Raw genomic sequence first — 16,727 nt, forward strand, 5'->3', positions numbered from 1 at the left:
CCATGTATTGTTTCATTTGGACTGAAGCAAAGGTATACAGTTCTTCTGGTTTGTTTTGTTTTGTTTTTTGTCTTTTTGCCTTTTCTAGGGCGGCTCCCGTGGCATATGGAGGTTCCCAGGCTAGGGGTCGAATCAGAGCTATAGCTGCCAGCCTCTGCCAGAGCCACAGCAACTCAGGATCTAAACTGCATTTGCAACCTGCACCATAGCTCACGGCAACGCCGGATCCTTAACCCACTGAGCAAGGCCAGGGATCGAACCCACAACCTCATGGTTCTTAGTTGGATTCTTTAACCACTGCGCCATGACGGACACTCTAACAGTTCTTCTGGTTGATGGCTGCATGTGGCTTGGAGACTACTTGTCATTCTCAGCGGCCAAGTTCAACGCAATCTCCCTTCTCATTCACGTGTCCAGCCTGAAGGCCACCTGGTACCATCTTCCAATTTTTGAAATCCACTGGTCGCTTTTTATTTTTAGTTTATCTTTTTCTTTTCTCTCTTTTTTTCTTTTTATGGCCACACCTGCAGCATATGGAAGTTCCCAGGCTGAGGGTCAAATCAGAGCTGCAGCTGCCGGCCTACACCACAGCCACAGCAGGGCCAGATCCAAGCCACATCTGCAACCTACCCGGCAACGCCAGATCCTTAACCCACTGAGTGAGGCCAGGGATCAAATCTGCATCTTCACAGGGACACTGTCAGGTCCTTAACCCACTGAGCCACATTGGGAACTCCCCACTGGTCACTTTTTAGAGCCCAACTTTTTCTGCCCTTGGCTCCTTAACTCTTATCTTGAAGTGCTGCCCTTTTGTCCCTTCTGTGCCCGACCGCTCCTTCCCAGCCGGCTCTGAATGTCCGTGTTCCCACCAGCATGTCTTCTCTGGGCTTTCCTCCCTCCTTCTCCCCCTCTCTCAGGGTATCTCGTGTCCTTTCAAGGCTCAGCCTCCACCCATCCTGAGGTTGCGGATTGGTAGTCTCCAGGCTACATCTTGCCTGCAAAGTTGGCCCACGCACCCGTGGTTGTTACTGTTGTTTTCAATGTGAACTTGTTGCCAACACTGAAAAACTGGGATCCGGTCCAGATTTCTGGCTTCTCTTGGGAAACGGGATGAGGTGGCAGTGCTGGGACTGAGCTGCAAGCCAGTGTCCCTGTTAAATGGGACACGTTTGCTCTCCTGGCTACCCAAGTCCTAGCAACTCCTGCTCCCTTTGCCTCCGTGCTTTGCTCTCCGTGGCTGTTTTTGTTTATCGAGACCGTACGGTTCTAGTCCTAACAATAGAGATAAGAGGACAGAAATAATTCTTTCGGCCATGTCTCCACTTAAAAGTGGGAAAATAAAAGCCGGACCAAGAAAGCTATGTTTCGAAACAATAGAAGAAAGCATTTTGTGTGTGTGCAGAAGGGAAGACTGTTCTAATGTAGTTAATATTCATGGTGTGTCTGAGTTGCAGGCTGCAACCTAAGATGCCCATAGTGGTTGACATAGATGGTTTCCACTTTTGCACTCATTTTTTCCCTCTGAAATCCCAAGCGGTTGATGTCCTTGGTAATATAGATTCATTGGTAGTTACTCGGTATGGAATGTGCAAAGGTCCTGCGGCACAGTGGTAAGCCAGCAATGTTCTCCACTTTCAAGGGGCTTACAGTCAGCTTGTACAGATACCACAGGCCCCTCACACTCAGCAGAACCCTATATACCTTTCTCCCTCCTGCCTCCTCCAGCCACCTCAGGGTCCATAATCTAAGTCACCCATCCTCTGTTTTGCAATCGGCATCCCATCGGCAAACTGAATTCCCTTTGGTCACGTAATGTTACCATAGCCCAGGCATGAAACCAAGGACTAGGAGGGACCCTGGGAGTTCCCATTGTGGCACAGCGAAAACGAATCCAACGAGGAACCATGAGGTTGCGGGTTCAATCCCTGGCCTTGCTCAGCGGGTCAAGGATCTGGCGTTGCTGTGAGCTGTGGCGTGGGCAGTGGCTACAGCTCCGATTAGACCCCTAGCCTGGGAACCTCCATATGCCGTGTGTGCAGCCCTTAAAAAAAAAAAAAAAGAAAAGAAAGGACCTTGACACTTTTGGGGTCTATTTTTCTGCCCACCATAATAGTTGCTTGCTAAATAGATTAATTTATTATCTCTTGCTATTTTGTGGATGACTCTTGGACTCCAAGCATGGAGGTTGTAGGACTGATCATTATGTCAGCTTTCAATTTTTAAAAAAAAACTGTTTCCCCGAATCTTCCTTCCTCTGGCTGGTGTCTCATGAACATGTGGCCATGTGTGTATTTCCCTGACTGTTCTAGCAGCTCTGCCTTGAATTATATCTTCCACTGTCTCCCAACCCTGATTTTATCGACTTCCAATCTCAGCTCTGGTCCCACTTCTTCCAGAAGTGGATTTGTTTTGCCCTCCTTGCCCTCCGTCTTCTCTGAAATCTTTTAGATTTTTTTTCCCCCTGCTTTTTAGGGCCACACCCGAGGTGTATGGAAGTTCCCAGGCTAGGGGTCGAATTGGAGCTGCAAATGCTGGCCTATACCACAGTCATAGCCACATGGGATCTGAGCTGCATCTGCGAGCTATGCCGCAGCTCAAGGAAACACCGGATCCTTAACCTCACTGATCGAGGCCAGGGATCGAACCCGCATCTTCATGGATACTAGTCGGGTTCATAACTGCTGAGCCTAAATGGGAACTCCTCCTTTAGCTTTTTTCAGTCTGCAGCAATTGCTTATATCCTGTTTTATAAATATGTACTTATTGATTGCACGAGTTTTGGCAGAAAGCCTTATGGGTTAGTTCAAAGTGGCTCTTAAAACGGTTTGTTTCCCTTCAGAAGCAAAATGTTATTGCACGGGTTCAAGTGCTTTATCTGAAATGTTGTATGGTTTTGTTTATTTCAGAGACTTGAAGATAGAAAACTTGCTGCTAGATGAAGACAATAATATCAAGCTGATTGGTATGACTTTTTTTTTTTTAAAGCAAGCTTATCCTTTAAGTGTCATGTTGTCAATTCTCAGTTATTTATTGCTGATGCTGAAAATTATCACCATCTATTTCTAAGCCCCAGGAAACACTGCTAGTTCCCCCCCTTTTACCTGCAACATTTAGTAATGGTTTTGACAAGGAAAATTAATTTTGATAATTGAATTATCAAATGTGTTCTTAGGATTCTTTGAACTACTTCTCTGCTTGCTCAGATGAACCTGAACTTTTTTTTTTTTTAAATTTCGTGGCTGCACCCCAGGCATATGGAGTTCCTGGGCCAGGGATTGAATGCAAGTTGCAGCTGTGACCTATGCTGCAGCTGCAGCTGCAGCAATGCTGGATCCTTTAACCCATGGCACTGGGCTGGGGATCGAACCCACACCTCCACAGTAACTGGAGCCTCTGCAAGTGGATTCTTTTTTTTTTTTTTTTCTTTTTTTCTTTTTCTTTGTCGGGCATATGGAAGTTCCCAGGCTAGGGGTCAAATTGGAGCTACAGCTGCTGGCCTACACCACAGCCATAGCAATGTGGGATCTGAGCCGCATCGGTGACCTACACCATGGCTCATGGGCAACGCTGGATCCTTAACCTACTGATCAAAGGCCAGGGATTGAACCAACATCCTCATGGATGCTAGTTGGGCTTGTTTCTGCTGCACCACAACAGGAACTCCTATAGAGGTTCTTTTATCTGAATTCACCAGAAAGAGTCTTAAAAATAATAGAAAATACTTTGGTTCAGAAATACTGCCCTTAGCTTGACCAAGCTTTACTTCACTTTTCAGTGCATGCAGGGGCACTGAAATAAGGGGGACTGTGACTTATCTTCTCTTTTTATTTATTTATTTATTTATTTATTTATTTATTTATTTATTTTTTGTCTTTTTGTCTTTTGTCTTTTGTTGTTGCTGTTGTTGCTATTTCTTGGGCCGCTCCCGCGGCATATGGAGGTTCCCAGGCTAGGGGTTGAATCGGAGCTGTAGCCACTGGCCTACGCCAGAGCCATAGCAACGCGGGATCCGAGCCGCGTCTGCAACCTACACCACAGCTCACGGCAACGCCGGATCGTTAACCCACTGAGCAAGGGCAGGGATCGAACCCGCAACCTCATGGTTCCTAGTTGGATTCGTTAACCACTGCACCATGACGGGAACTCCTCTTTTTATTTATTTTTATTTTTATTTTTGGTCTTTTTGCCTTTTCTAGGGCTGCACCCGAGGCATGTGGAGGTTCCCAGGCTGGGGGTCTAATCAGAGCTGTAGCCACTGGCCTACACCACAGCAACTCGGGATCCGAGCTGCATCTGCAACCTACACCACAGCTCATAGCAACGCTGGATCCTTAACCCACTGAGCAAGGACAGGGTTCGAACCCGCAACCTCATGGTTCCTAGTCGGATTTGTTAACCACTGCGCCACGACAGAACTCCCTCAGGGTGTCATTTTTAACCCCGATGTTAGCATCATCTCTTACTCTTTGCTTTCTTTTCCCACTTCCAGTGCAAGGAATTTCTTCCACCTCCATGGCTTGAAAAAACTTTATCTTAGGAGAAAAGAGAAGGATCAGGAGAACTTCCTGAATTTAACTTCTGTACCCGAGAGGGACATTTTGTTTGGAAAATACAGAAAACCATCTCAAGATTTTCTAAAGCATGTCATGACTAATGACTATTATATTCTTTGGACTCTCACTTGGCTTCCAACCCAGTAACAGAAGAGGGGCTGCAGAGACCCCAGACCCCTTGGCTGGGTGATTAAGCACCAGTGACAGGTGTTGATAACTACACCCATTATTAGGAGATTAACCATGAAGGGGAAACCAATTTTTTTCCCCTAAGGATTTTATAGGATGTATTCTTAAAAGATCCTTGGATGATTTAAAGAAAAAAAAACCATTATTTTTTGGCCACCCCCACGGCATGCAGAAGTTCCCAGGCCAGGGATTGAACTCGACCGCAGCAGTGACAACACTGGATCCTTAACCACTAGGCCACCAGGGAACTCCAAGAATATTTTTAAACATCGAACTGTTAAAACATTTTGCGTTGTTTAACTCTATTGCATTTAAGTTGTCCTGAGGACCAAAAACAGCAGCCTTAAATGAGGCAGATGTTGAAATGCCTGCAGGATGTCTTTCTGGTCCTTGTTTCTGATATTCGCAGCATTAAACAGAGACGGATCCCGGTGCAGGGGGGTGAAGAATGAAGGAAAGGAGATTATTTTTTAGGTTCCCTGACAGGCTGCCCTGGAACTTGTCTTTGGAAGTTGTATAGGTGACCACCAAAGAGTTGCTCTAAAGCTTAGAGATTGCAAGAGCACAAGCTGTGTGAAGGCTGGATGTCTATTTCAACATGAGTTAGAATAATCCGCTTCCCCTGTGTGCCGTCTAGACTGAGGCTAGTGAGTCTAGCAATGTACAGACCACACCCACCCAGTATCCCCACGCTGATTCTTCCCTCAGTTTGCGATGCGGCTGCCCTTCCTTCTCTCTCTCAAATGATAGCCCTAGATGACCGTTTATAAGAAAGTACAGGGACTTCCCGTCATGGCTCAGTGGTTAACGAATCCGACTAGGAACCATGAGGTTGCGGGTTTGATCCCTGGCCTCTCTCAGTGGGTTAAGGATCTGGCGTTGCTGTGGCTGTGGCATAGGCCGGCAGCTGTAGCTCTGATTAGATCCCTAGCCTGGGAACTTCCTTATGCTGCAGGTGCAGCCCTAGAAAAGGCAAAAAGACAAAAAAAAAAAACAAAACAAAACAACAAACAAAAAAAACCCAACAAAAAACCCCACAAAGTACAGGAGTTCCCGCTGTGGCTCAGCAGAAACAAATCCAACTAGTATCCATGAGCATGTGCATTTGATCCATGGCCTCGCTCAGTGGGTTAAGGATCTGGCATTGCCATGAGCTGTAGTGTAGGTTGCAGATACTCTTCGGGTCCAGCATTGCTGTGGCTGTGGTGTAGGCCGGTAGCTGTAGCTCCGATTAGACCCTAGCCTGGGAACTTCCAAGATGCTGTGGGTGCTGCCCTAAAAAGCAAAAAAAAAAAAAAAAAAAAAAAAAAAAAAAAAACCAAACAAAAAAAGAAGGTACAGCGTTGAAAAGCATAGACCTTTTCATTGCTGAGAAGATTCTGGAAGAACCAATCTCTGTAGACAGCAGATGCATTTATAGATAGCTCACAGGTTGGCCGCATAAGAAACCCTTTAAAGGAGACCTGTACAGATAAGATGAAGAAATGATAGACCTAAATTAGAGCCCATGGTTCCCCTTGAGTTGGGGGGGACCCTTTAGGTACCAAGAACCATTCATTCAAGGGCCTCAGAATCATCACCTCTCAGCTTGGCAACCACCAGATTGGCACCCAAGCAGGCACGGCACCTCGTCTGCACAACATGGGCCACGTCAAAACTCAGGTGTCAGAAGCCAGAAGTCCCAAACCTACTGGAGAGGAGGTTCTGATAAGTGGATGTCCCTTTGTTAGAATTTTCACTTGGCCCTAATTCCCTTGTGATAAGCTAAAACCCAGGAGTGTTGGGAGTTCCCGTTGTGGCGCAGGGGTTAATGAATCCGACTAGGAACCATGGGGTTGCCGGTTCCATCCCTGGCCTTGCTCAGGGGGTTAAGGATCTGGCGTTGCTGTGAGCTGGTGTAGGTCGAAGATGCGGCTTGGATCCTGAGTTGCTGTGGCTCTGGTGTAGGCCAGCGGCTACAGCTCCGATTCGAGCCTTAGCTTGGGAACCTCCATATGCCGCAGAATCGGCCCAAGAAATGGCAAAAAGACAAAAAAAATAAATAAATATAAGTAAGTAAATAAATAAAACCCAAGAGCTAAAACTCAAGAGTGCTGATGTGTGTCTTAATCAGATGAGACAAGATGCTATCCCAGAGAGCACCTGGGAACTGCATTTTGTTTAGCAGAATCTGCCTTTCCTCCGGCTTCCATCCAGGGCAGGCACCCGAGCAGGGAAGAGAGGGCGCTGGAGGCAAGGAAGACCCGGTGACTTGTGGGTTTTCTTGCCCCTGGGTTGGGCAATTTGGATCAAATGGTCTCTACAACAATTTGGATCACAAGTCTCTACAACCAGTTTTTTTCCAACTCGAAAGCCCTTTGAACCTTTTCTTCAAAGGAGTTACCTAGTTGTTTATTCAAAGGCTAATTATAGCTATTATCATTGTCTCTTAAGAGTTTCTCTTTCTTTAGAAATAATTTGATTTAAAGAAATTTACTTAAGCCGTGTAAGCCATCTTTCAAGTTAACTGGAATTAACTGGAATAAGATTTGATCTAATCAGGATTCCCTCCTGCCCCCCTTTAAAAAAAAAAAAAAGAAGAGTCTGATGTTTTTAGTTTCGTATAATCTTAAACTGTAAGAGCCATGATTTAAAATGATCTTGCACTTCGGTTTTCCAAAACAGCGTTCCGTCGGGGTGTTTTTTGAGATTCATCGCGAGCAGCTTTTGGAAAATGGAGTGATAATTGGCTTATGTGTTTACCAAATCTAACTGAGGCAGACCTGTGTGACATCACGGGGAGGTGACCGTCCCCCCAGTTTCACGATTCGAATTATAGGCATATGTGTCAACTTTTAATAATTACAGTTATGAATGCAAAACATACTCGTTATTTCTCTACAATATGTTTTAAATGAAACCCTTTCCACTAGGTCAACATACGTCCCTTAAAATGTGGATTTTTATCTTCTCCACTCCACAGATCCTCTGCTGGTTTATCTCCTTGAAACTGGGTTTAAGAGATGGTGAGACGCCAGTTCATAGGCTGGCCAGGCAGCAAGGCTCTTATCTCACCTCCTCTGCCCTCTTTTAAGATCAAGCATGTTTTTGTAGACCCAGGTCAGGAGTTGAGGGAGGAAACTGATGGAGTTAATGGAACCTGGTGGACATGAGAAAGGAAGTCTTGCTTTGGGGCTCTTGGACGATTGGGCCTCTAACATGACTATTGATGAAATTTCCTTAACATGGTGCCCCAAATAGTATAAACTTTTTTTTTTTTTTTTTTGCCATTTCTTGGGCTGCTTCCGCAGCATATGGAGGTTCCCAGGCTAGGGATCGAACCGGAGCTGTAGCCGACCACCTACGCCAGAGCCACAGCAACTCGGGATCTGAGCCACATCTGCGACTTACACCACAGCTCACGGCAACGACAGATCCTTAACCCACTGAGCAAGGCCAGGGATCGAACCCACAAGCTCATGATTCCTAGTCGGATTCGCTAACCACTGAGCAACGATGGGAACTCCCCAAATAGTATAAGCTTTATTCCATGGTGTGCCGTCTCTGTCTTCCCCTAGTGGGCGCTCTTCATGCCTTGGTTGTTTCATTACATTTCCTTTGAGGATATTACACGACCATGGCATTCAAAGCTAATAGTAGATTTTTCTACTTATGCACCCCCTCCCCCAACTTCAGTGATGCTACAGGGTGGGATCTGAGAAGAGGGGCCCTCAGATCCTTTTGAACAGAGATCTCCACCTAAAATACAAATGCAAGAGAGCCTCGTGGCTCCTGAAGGACCTTTTAAAAAAAATTATTAGGAGTTCCCATCATGGCTCAGTGGTTAACGAATCTGACTAGCATCCACGAGGATACAGGTTCGATCCCTGGCCTCGCTCAGTGGGTTAAGGATCCTGTGTTGCCATGAGCTATGGTGTAGGTTGCAGATGTGGCTCAGATCCCATGTTGCTGTGGCCGTGGTGTAGGCTGGCAGCTACAGCTCCGATTCTACCCGTAGCCTGGAAACCTCCATATGCCACCAGTGCAGCCCTAAAAAAGACCAAAAAAAAAAAAAAAATTAATTTTATGGCCACTCCTGTGACATATGGAAGTTCCCAGGCTGGGGACTGAATCAAGTTGCAGCTGAGACTTCCGAGGTGGAACCACTGTACCCAGCCAGGGATCGAACCCACACCTCTGTGACCACCCGAGCCACTACTGTTGGATTCTTAACCTACTGCGCTACAGCAGGAAGTCCCTGAAGCGGCCCTTCTGGGGCAGGTTTTGTGGGGGCTACTGGTGCAGGCTGGCCCAATGGGAAAGGAAATAGGGGTCTTTGTTCCCTTCTTTGTGAGGGTGAGCGTGGAAGGGTAGCGAGCAGAGGAAGAGAGGAAGAGGGTGGTTAAGCGAGGAAAAAAAATCATATTAAAAAAACTCAAACAGGAGTTCCCTTTGTGGTGCAGCGGAAAGGAATCAGACTAGGAACCATGAGGTTGTGGGTTCGATCCCTGGCCTTGCTCAGTGAGTTAAAGATCTGGCATTGCCGTGAGCTGTGGTGTGGGGTGAGCTGTGGTTCAGGTCGCAGATGCGGCTCGGATCTGGCATTGCTGTGGCTATGGCATAGGCCGGCAGCTGTAGCTCCACTTAGACCCCTAGCCTGGGAACCTCCACATGTCGCAGGTGCTGCTCTCAAATAGACCAAAAAAAAAAAAAAAAAAAAAAAAAAAAAATCCCAAACAACCCAAAGCAAAAGAAGAGACAAAAGGTGTGAACACGTGGCCTTCCTGGTTGCTTTGCCCATCTCGATTTTGGTTCTGATGCTTCATTCCACACCAAAGCTGAAGAGTTTGAGTCATCTTCACGGCCTTAGAGCATTTTCAGAGCTCTCCTTGGCTGGGCTTCTATTTAGAAACACTCTCTCATTATACAGCTTAACCCAGTGACTGCTGGGAGAATTTTCAGCGGTGCCTCCTGACCTGTGGTGTGTGAGCAATTTCTTGGGCTCACAGCCCTATCCCACCCCATGTTTCTCCTCTCTGGAACTTTCCTCCAGCTTTCACAAGAGCCCTGGCTTTGCAGGTGGAAACAGGTGAGCGTCAAGGAGAAAACACAGTCAATGAAATTAGCTGTAAATCCTTCTCGTTAGAAGGTCGCAAGGGTTTTGTTCTCCCATCTCCCAGCCACAGCCCCTTTCTGACTGCACCCCGTGGGCTGAGTCTTCTGTTTAGGGGACCAGAACCATAATATTTACATTGATGTTCAAAGGAGGAGCCAGGCTCTTCATTCTGCGATCCACAGCCATGGAGGAAAGTTATCAGATGAAGACCAAACACGAACAGCTCTCTAATGACCTGTCAGTTGCTGTATCTGGAAGATCAAAAGTAAACACAGCACAAAAGGCAGAATGGACCCGGCGTGGCTTCAGATGCACCGGGCTCTTTCTTCTTCCCCCGCTGCCTTCATCAGCCAGGAACAAAGCAGTGCTAGGCGGTCATTTAGTCTCCTTCTCATTGCTATCTTTCTGGCGTTAGTTTTTCCTGCCAACACTCAGCGTTGTCTAAACTGGTGGGTGTATTTCTTCCCCCCCCCCGCCCCCCCGCTTCAAATCACCATCTGTTGCTGCTTGCACTGGGAGCATTTTTAAGAGACTTGCTTGAAATGAAAACAGTCGGAAAAGTCAGCTCTAACTGGTGGGATTGCATGTCACCTGGGGTGACACCAACGCCAGCCAGAGAAAATCAATCTTCCTTTGGCTTGTCCCCACTTGGCCACCTGGAAGCCAGCAGGCTGACGCCAAGGACTCCTGCCTGTTTTCTCCCCCTGCCTTAATCCTAGAAAGCGAAGGCTGTTTTTTTTTCCTGGATGACTCATTTCCAAGATTTGATGAAAATATGTTTCGGTTCAGCATACTTTTCAGCTCTGGCTGGATTCAACTGTGAGGCCTGATAGAAAATGTTTCCAGTTCCACAAGGGAACCACCGCCTGACATTCTTTTGTCTTGAGACCCACTTCCAGAGGTTATGGTTCGCAGCTGCTGGGTTTCCTCTTGGATGCGAAATGATGTGTGAGCCTGAGACCGTGTTTCCTGTCCTGCTGCCTTCCCCTCCCCCTCTTCTCCTTCATTTCCACAGTTTTCTAATTCGGAGCCGGTTTTGTCCTCTCCTCTTTGCAGACTTTGGTTTGAGCAACTGTGCGGGGATCCTGGGCCACTCAGACCCGTTCAGCACGCAGTGTGGCAGCCCCGCGTACGCCGCGCCCGAACTGCTGGCCAGGAAGAAATACGGCCCCAAAATCGATGTCTGGTCCATGTGAGTTATCGAGCTTCTAAGAGTGAATGTTCCCTCCTGCTGCCTGCATCCTCCCTGTCTTAGGAAATGACCTTTGAGTATTTGATGAGCATCAGTTATAGGCTCAGGGCTCTTTATCCAGGGGTTCTTTGGGGTCCCACTTTACACCTCTGCTCTTTCTGTATTTTCCTTTTTTTTTTTTTTTTTTGTCTTTTTGCCTTTTCTAGGGCTGCCCCCATGGCACATGGAGGTTCCCAGGCCAGGGGTCCAATCTGAGCTGTAGCCACCGGCCTACGCCACAGCTCACAGCAACGCAGGATCCTTAACCCACTGAGCAATGCCAGGGATCGAACCTGCAACCTCATGGTTCCTAGTCAGATTCGTTAACCACTGAGCCACGATGGGAACTCCTCTTTCTGTCTTTGCTCCACCAACTGCCTGAGAGGCCTTCGTTCCAGTTCCCTCAGGTGCTGGGGGAGAGAGAAACAGCCTATACTCCTCGAGATCAAGGCCTGGCTGCATGAGTCACTTGTGCCCTTTCCCTGTTTAAAATCTCCCAAAGCTGAGTTCCTGTTGTAGCTCAGTGGGTTAAGAATCCGAAGAGGATCCATGAGGATACGGGTTGGATCCCTGGCCTTGCTCAGTGGGTGAAGGATCCGGCGTTGCCATGAGCTGTGGTGTAGGTCACAGAAACGGCTCGGATCTGGCATTGCCGTGGCTGTGATGTAGGCCAGCAGGTGCAGCTCTGATTCAGCCCCTAGCCTGGGAACCTCCATACGCGACAGGTGCAGCCCTAAAAACCAAACCAAAACATAAAATCTCCCAAAGCTTTCCATCAGCGTCTGCATAAAACCCAACCTGGGTGCCTGGCCACACTCCTGGTGGGCCTGCCCACCTGCCTCCGCTTCTTCACCTACCACCCCCTCCTCTGCTCCGAGTTCTTCGGATCCACTGGCCTCCACTTGGTCTTCCGTACCTCTGGGCTTTGCAGCCCCTATTTCTTTCTTTTATTGAGGCGTGGTTGACGTACAACTAGAAAGATATATCATACTAGTTTCAGGTGTGCAACACAGTGATTCAACGTATGTATGTATGATTCAATACATTCAGCATATTCAATGTATATGTTCTAGGACCTGATCATCACAGTAAGTCAGTCTAGTCACCACCGGTCACCATCCTTGCCCACATTCCCAATGCTGTACGTCACCTGCCCATGACTTCTTTATAACTGGACGTCTGTATCTCTTAATCCCCTTCGCCTATTTTGCTCAACCCCCCCCCCCCCACGTCCCTCCCTGCTGGTGAGCACTTGCTGTTGCTTTTGCCTGGCATGCCAGTTCCCGGCTCTTCAAATGGCCCGTCCATTCCCACATCCCGGGGTTAATCCAGTGTCCTCTCTGCAGAGTCCATCTCTTGTTCCAAGGAGATTTCAGTACCTGGCACGAAGCCCGGGCTGGAGGGGAAGGAAGGAGGGAGGGAGGGAAGGAGAAAAAGGAGAGGGAGGGGAGGAGAGAGGGAGAGACCGGAATTTCACCCAGGTGAACAGCAGCTGAAGGGTCAGGGGCTAAGGCTGGCACAGGAAGCAAACCCAGGGCGGGGAGCTGGGGAGGGGGTTTCGGGAAATTCTAGTTGGAGAAGATTGAGAGTTCCCAGAGATGAGAATATGAATCTGAGGGCATCAGAATCTCCGGAACTTTTCGAGAAAGGGCTAGCTCTGCTCGGCGTCTTCAGCCAGGGAGTGAAACAAGTTGGGGGCGGGGGAGGGGTGGATCAGCTCCTGTTGCTGGGTGCTTGGCGGTGACTGTCCCCTTTGCTCCTCAGGACAGTCTCTGAGGCCGTTTCTTACCCTCTTTTTCATGGACAGGAGGGAGGCTCGCTGGTTAGCGCCTCCCAGAGCCACACAGCCTGCGAGCTGTGCTTGGCACTCAAGGCTTTTCACGCCTCCGTCTGAGCTCCTGGTTCTTTCCACCTCTCACGAGGAGGTGTGAACCTTGCAGATGGGGAGAGAGTGGCCTGGCTGCTGACTGGCTGGGGCCACCAGGGAGGGGCGGCAGGAAGCAGAGGCAGCGGACACGTTCTCCTTGAGGTGCCCTGGGTGGTTTGACTGGCCCTGCGCTCTTTCTGTGCTGCGCCCAGATGCGCCTCAGAATCCTTCTCAACACAGCCCTGCCGGCGGCCAGCAGCGGTGGATCAGAGTCAGGGTGCAGGTGAGGTCCATTCTTGGTCTCATAAGCGGCTGGCACATAATCTGCCCTTAATAAATATTTATTTATTAAGAGATGGACATGAAAGTTTGAATCCGTAACCTGGAGAATGGGGCATCTGAAAGACCAGGGGCTTCCAAGGGCATCTCAGAACTGTGGCGACAGGGAACAGGGAGGGTGACATAATGATCAAAGGTAAAGAGAGGGCGGTAGGTTGGAGAGGAGGTGACAGGCTGCTCCTGAGGTCCTGCTCTCCAGGCGCCTGGACAATGTAGCGTCATCACCGGTTGTCATGGTGATGAGGCTCTGCCTGCGTAAGGGGGACCCTTTCCAGTCCAGGACTGACAAAGCAGGCATCTCTGCAAAGTCTAGGGATGCTGGTAGCAGGAAGGAGCCTGTGGACTGTCAGGAGAGCGCCTGGCCTTATAGCCAGCATGGGGCTCTCGTCCCTTTGTGCGAATGGTAGGATGGGAACAACGCATTTATCCGGTTTGGGGAAATACAGAGGGAAATGAAAAGCACAGCTGGAACAAAAGGCAGCAGTGAGGAGAGTCATTATTCAGCTCTGACTTTGTTCCTGCCCCTCCTTCTATGTCCCTTGACCTGGGGAAAGAATCCACTTTTAAGGACCACAGCCGCTCCTTTTTTTAGTCTCAGCCCCGTGATTAAGAGGAAGGGACTCAGCAAGTTCCCGTGGTGGTGCAGAGGAAACGAATCTGACTAGTACCCATGAGAACGTGGGTTCGATCCCTGGCCTTGTTCATTGGGTTAAGGATCTGGCGCTTCTGTGAGCTGTGGTGTAGGTCGAAGATGTGGCTTGGATCCCGAGCTGCTGTGGCTGTGGTGTAGGCTGGCAGCTGTAGCTTCGATTCGATTTCTGGCCAGGGGACTTCCATATGCTGTGGGTGTGGCCCTAAAAAGCAAAATAAATAAATAAATAAATAAACAAAGGGACTTGGGGAGTTCCTGTTGTTGCTCATCGGGTTAAGAAACGGACTAGTATCCATGAGGATGCAGCCTCGCAGATGCAGCTCGGATCTAGTGTTCATAGGCTGGCATCTCTTGCTCTGGTTTGATCCTGAGCCCAGGAACTTCCGTATGCCACAGGTGTAGCCCTAAACGGGGGGGGGGAAAAAAAAAAGGGACTTTGTCCATTGTCACCTGCTGTGTCCCCTTCTATCCAGCTACTCTGTTCAGAAGTCCTGATGGCATTGGAGGAGGGGAGGTGGGGGGAAAGCTGCAGGAGTGAGAGAGTGAAGACAGGGTGCCTGGATGCTTGCCTCCATCTCAGCCTGGAGGCTCCCCTCCCTCTCACCCTGGATGCGCGCCTCCCCTCTCACCCTGGATGCTGGCCTCGGGGTGCTGGGGGCAGCTGGACACTTCTTTGCTAACTTCCACTTCATTGCATTTCCTTCCAAGAAGGTCATGGGCAGCTGAAGGTCACCTGAAAGCTCTAATCAAGCCTCATTCTTAATCATGCTGCTGTCGATTGATGTACGTAAAAGCCTTTGATGGGGGGGGGGCAATACCCAAGGACCCCGGCCTTCTGCCGATCGTAGCAAAGCCCTGGAGGCCCACGTGGAATGTCCAGGTAGACCAGCAACCCCAGCGTCTAAGTCCCTGTTTTGGTGCCCATGCTGGAGGGTTGAGATGGAGTAAATTCTTACTCTTGCTCAGCCGTGGAGGATCCCGTTTTATTCTTTCTTGGAAACGAGGTTTCCTAGGAGCCCTCTGTGTTCGCTGACTCTCTGGAATGTTCCCTAGGGGATGAGACCACATGACCCGCACCTAGGTCACAGGATGGTAGACACCAGGCCCTTTTTAGAAGCTGTGGATAAAGCTTTGAAAAAACACAAAAGGAAGCTATGTGAGCCACGTGTTGGCTGACTAGAGATTTGTTCACTCGGCAGATATTTGTGGGGCCAGGCACTGTGCCGAGTGCCGAGTACACAGTGGTGAGTCTCGCAGTCTTGGTCCTGTAATGACCTTCGTTAACCCTCATGTGCCTCCCGCTGAGTGACCAGCAGCGTTCCAAAGGCTTTGCGTGCTTTCGAGCATCTCATCTGCCTAACAACGCTTTGAGGGGGGTGCTCTGTTGTCCCACTTTACCGATAAAGACACTGAGGCACCAAGAGCCGTAAACACTTGCCCAGATAACACAGCTGGTGTGTGATAGAGCCAGGATGGACCGAGGTGGTTTGACACTGGAGTCGGCCTTTCATCATCACCTTCTACTGCTTCTTCGATGTTGTATTTACAGCGTTTACATTCTAGGTGGGCAGACAGATGATTTTTTTTTCTTTTTTTAGCTCCCTGTGACATATGGAAGTTCCCGGGCCAGGGATCAGATCTGAGCTGCAGTTGCGACCTCTGCTGCAATTGTGGCAATGCTGGGTCTGTAACCCACTGTGTGGGGTTGGGGTACGAACCTGCGTCCCAGTGCTCCAGAGATGTGACTGATCCCATTGCACCACAGTGGGTACTCCAACAATGTTTTAAGAAGCTACACACTCAATGCAGGAACAGCTGTGGAGGAAGTGGGTGGGATGTAAGGAACGAGGGTGGGGGTGGCCTCTTGAAAAGACCTCAAAGCAGAGTTCCCGTCGTAGCTCCTCGGAAATGAATCTAACTAGCACCCATGAGGATGCAGGTTCCATCCCTGGCCTCGCTCAGTGGGTTAAGGAACTGGCGTTGCCATGAGCTATAGTGTAGGTCACAGACGGGGCTCCCACGTTGCTATGGCTGTGGCATAGGCTGGTGGCTACAGCTCCAATTCGACCCCTAGGCTGGGACCCTCCATATGCTGTGAGTGTGGTCTTAAAAAAAGAAGGCCTCAAAGCCGAATCCGAAGGACGAGAAGAATCAGCTGTGGGAAGACGTCTGTGTGGGCAGGGCAAGGCGGGACAGGATGCGTGAAGGTTCTCTAGTGGGTGTAGGAAGGGGTTTGAATTTTGCCCTAAGGGTAGTGAGAGGCCTTTGGACAACTGGAAGCAGATGGGTAATAAACTGTTGTGGATTGACTTGTGTCCCACCACAAAAAGGTGCGTTGGAGTCCCAACCCCCAGGACCTTGGAATGTGACCTTACTTGGAGATCGGGTCTTTAACCCTGTATGGCTGTCTCCCCATCTAAAGGGGAAATTTGGACACAGAGAATCACAGGGAGAACAGCATGAGAAGAGGAAGGCAAGGGTTAGGATGATGCATCTACAAGCCAAGGAACCAGAGATGGCCAGCAACCTGCCAGAAGCTCGGGGAGCAGCAAGGAACAGATTCCCCCTCATTGCCCTCGAAAAAGATACTATGGCAACAACCTTCATCTTAGACTTGGACCCTCTGTGCCTGTGAGATAATAAATTTCTGTTGTCTAAGCTTTTCAATCTCAGGACAGGTCAAAGGTGAGTAGGCACTGCCCCCCTGCAGATCCCAAGAGCCATTCTCCTTCCCAGTGAGCAGGACCTATTTCCTTTACTGCATAAGAGCACTCATTGACAAATGGAATGGACTAACGGAA

General features: G+C 49.0%; 1 protein-coding gene across 1 annotated transcript in view; it reads left to right on the plus strand.

Annotated features, from left to right (window-relative positions):
- The window catches only part of HUNK (hormonally up-regulated Neu-associated kinase), a 138,160-nt gene that overhangs the window by 65,733 nt on the left and 55,700 nt on the right, over window positions 1-16,727 (plus strand). The window contains 2 exon segments of the mRNA XM_021070911.1: window positions 2,907-2,962; window positions 10,894-11,029. Coding sequence (XP_020926570.1) covers window positions 2,907-2,962; window positions 10,894-11,029 — 192 coding nt within the window.

This window comes from Sus scrofa, chromosome 13, assembly GCF_000003025.6.
Source record: "Sus scrofa isolate TJ Tabasco breed Duroc chromosome 13, Sscrofa11.1, whole genome shotgun sequence".
Lineage (NCBI taxonomy): Eukaryota > Metazoa > Chordata > Mammalia > Artiodactyla > Suidae > Sus > Sus scrofa.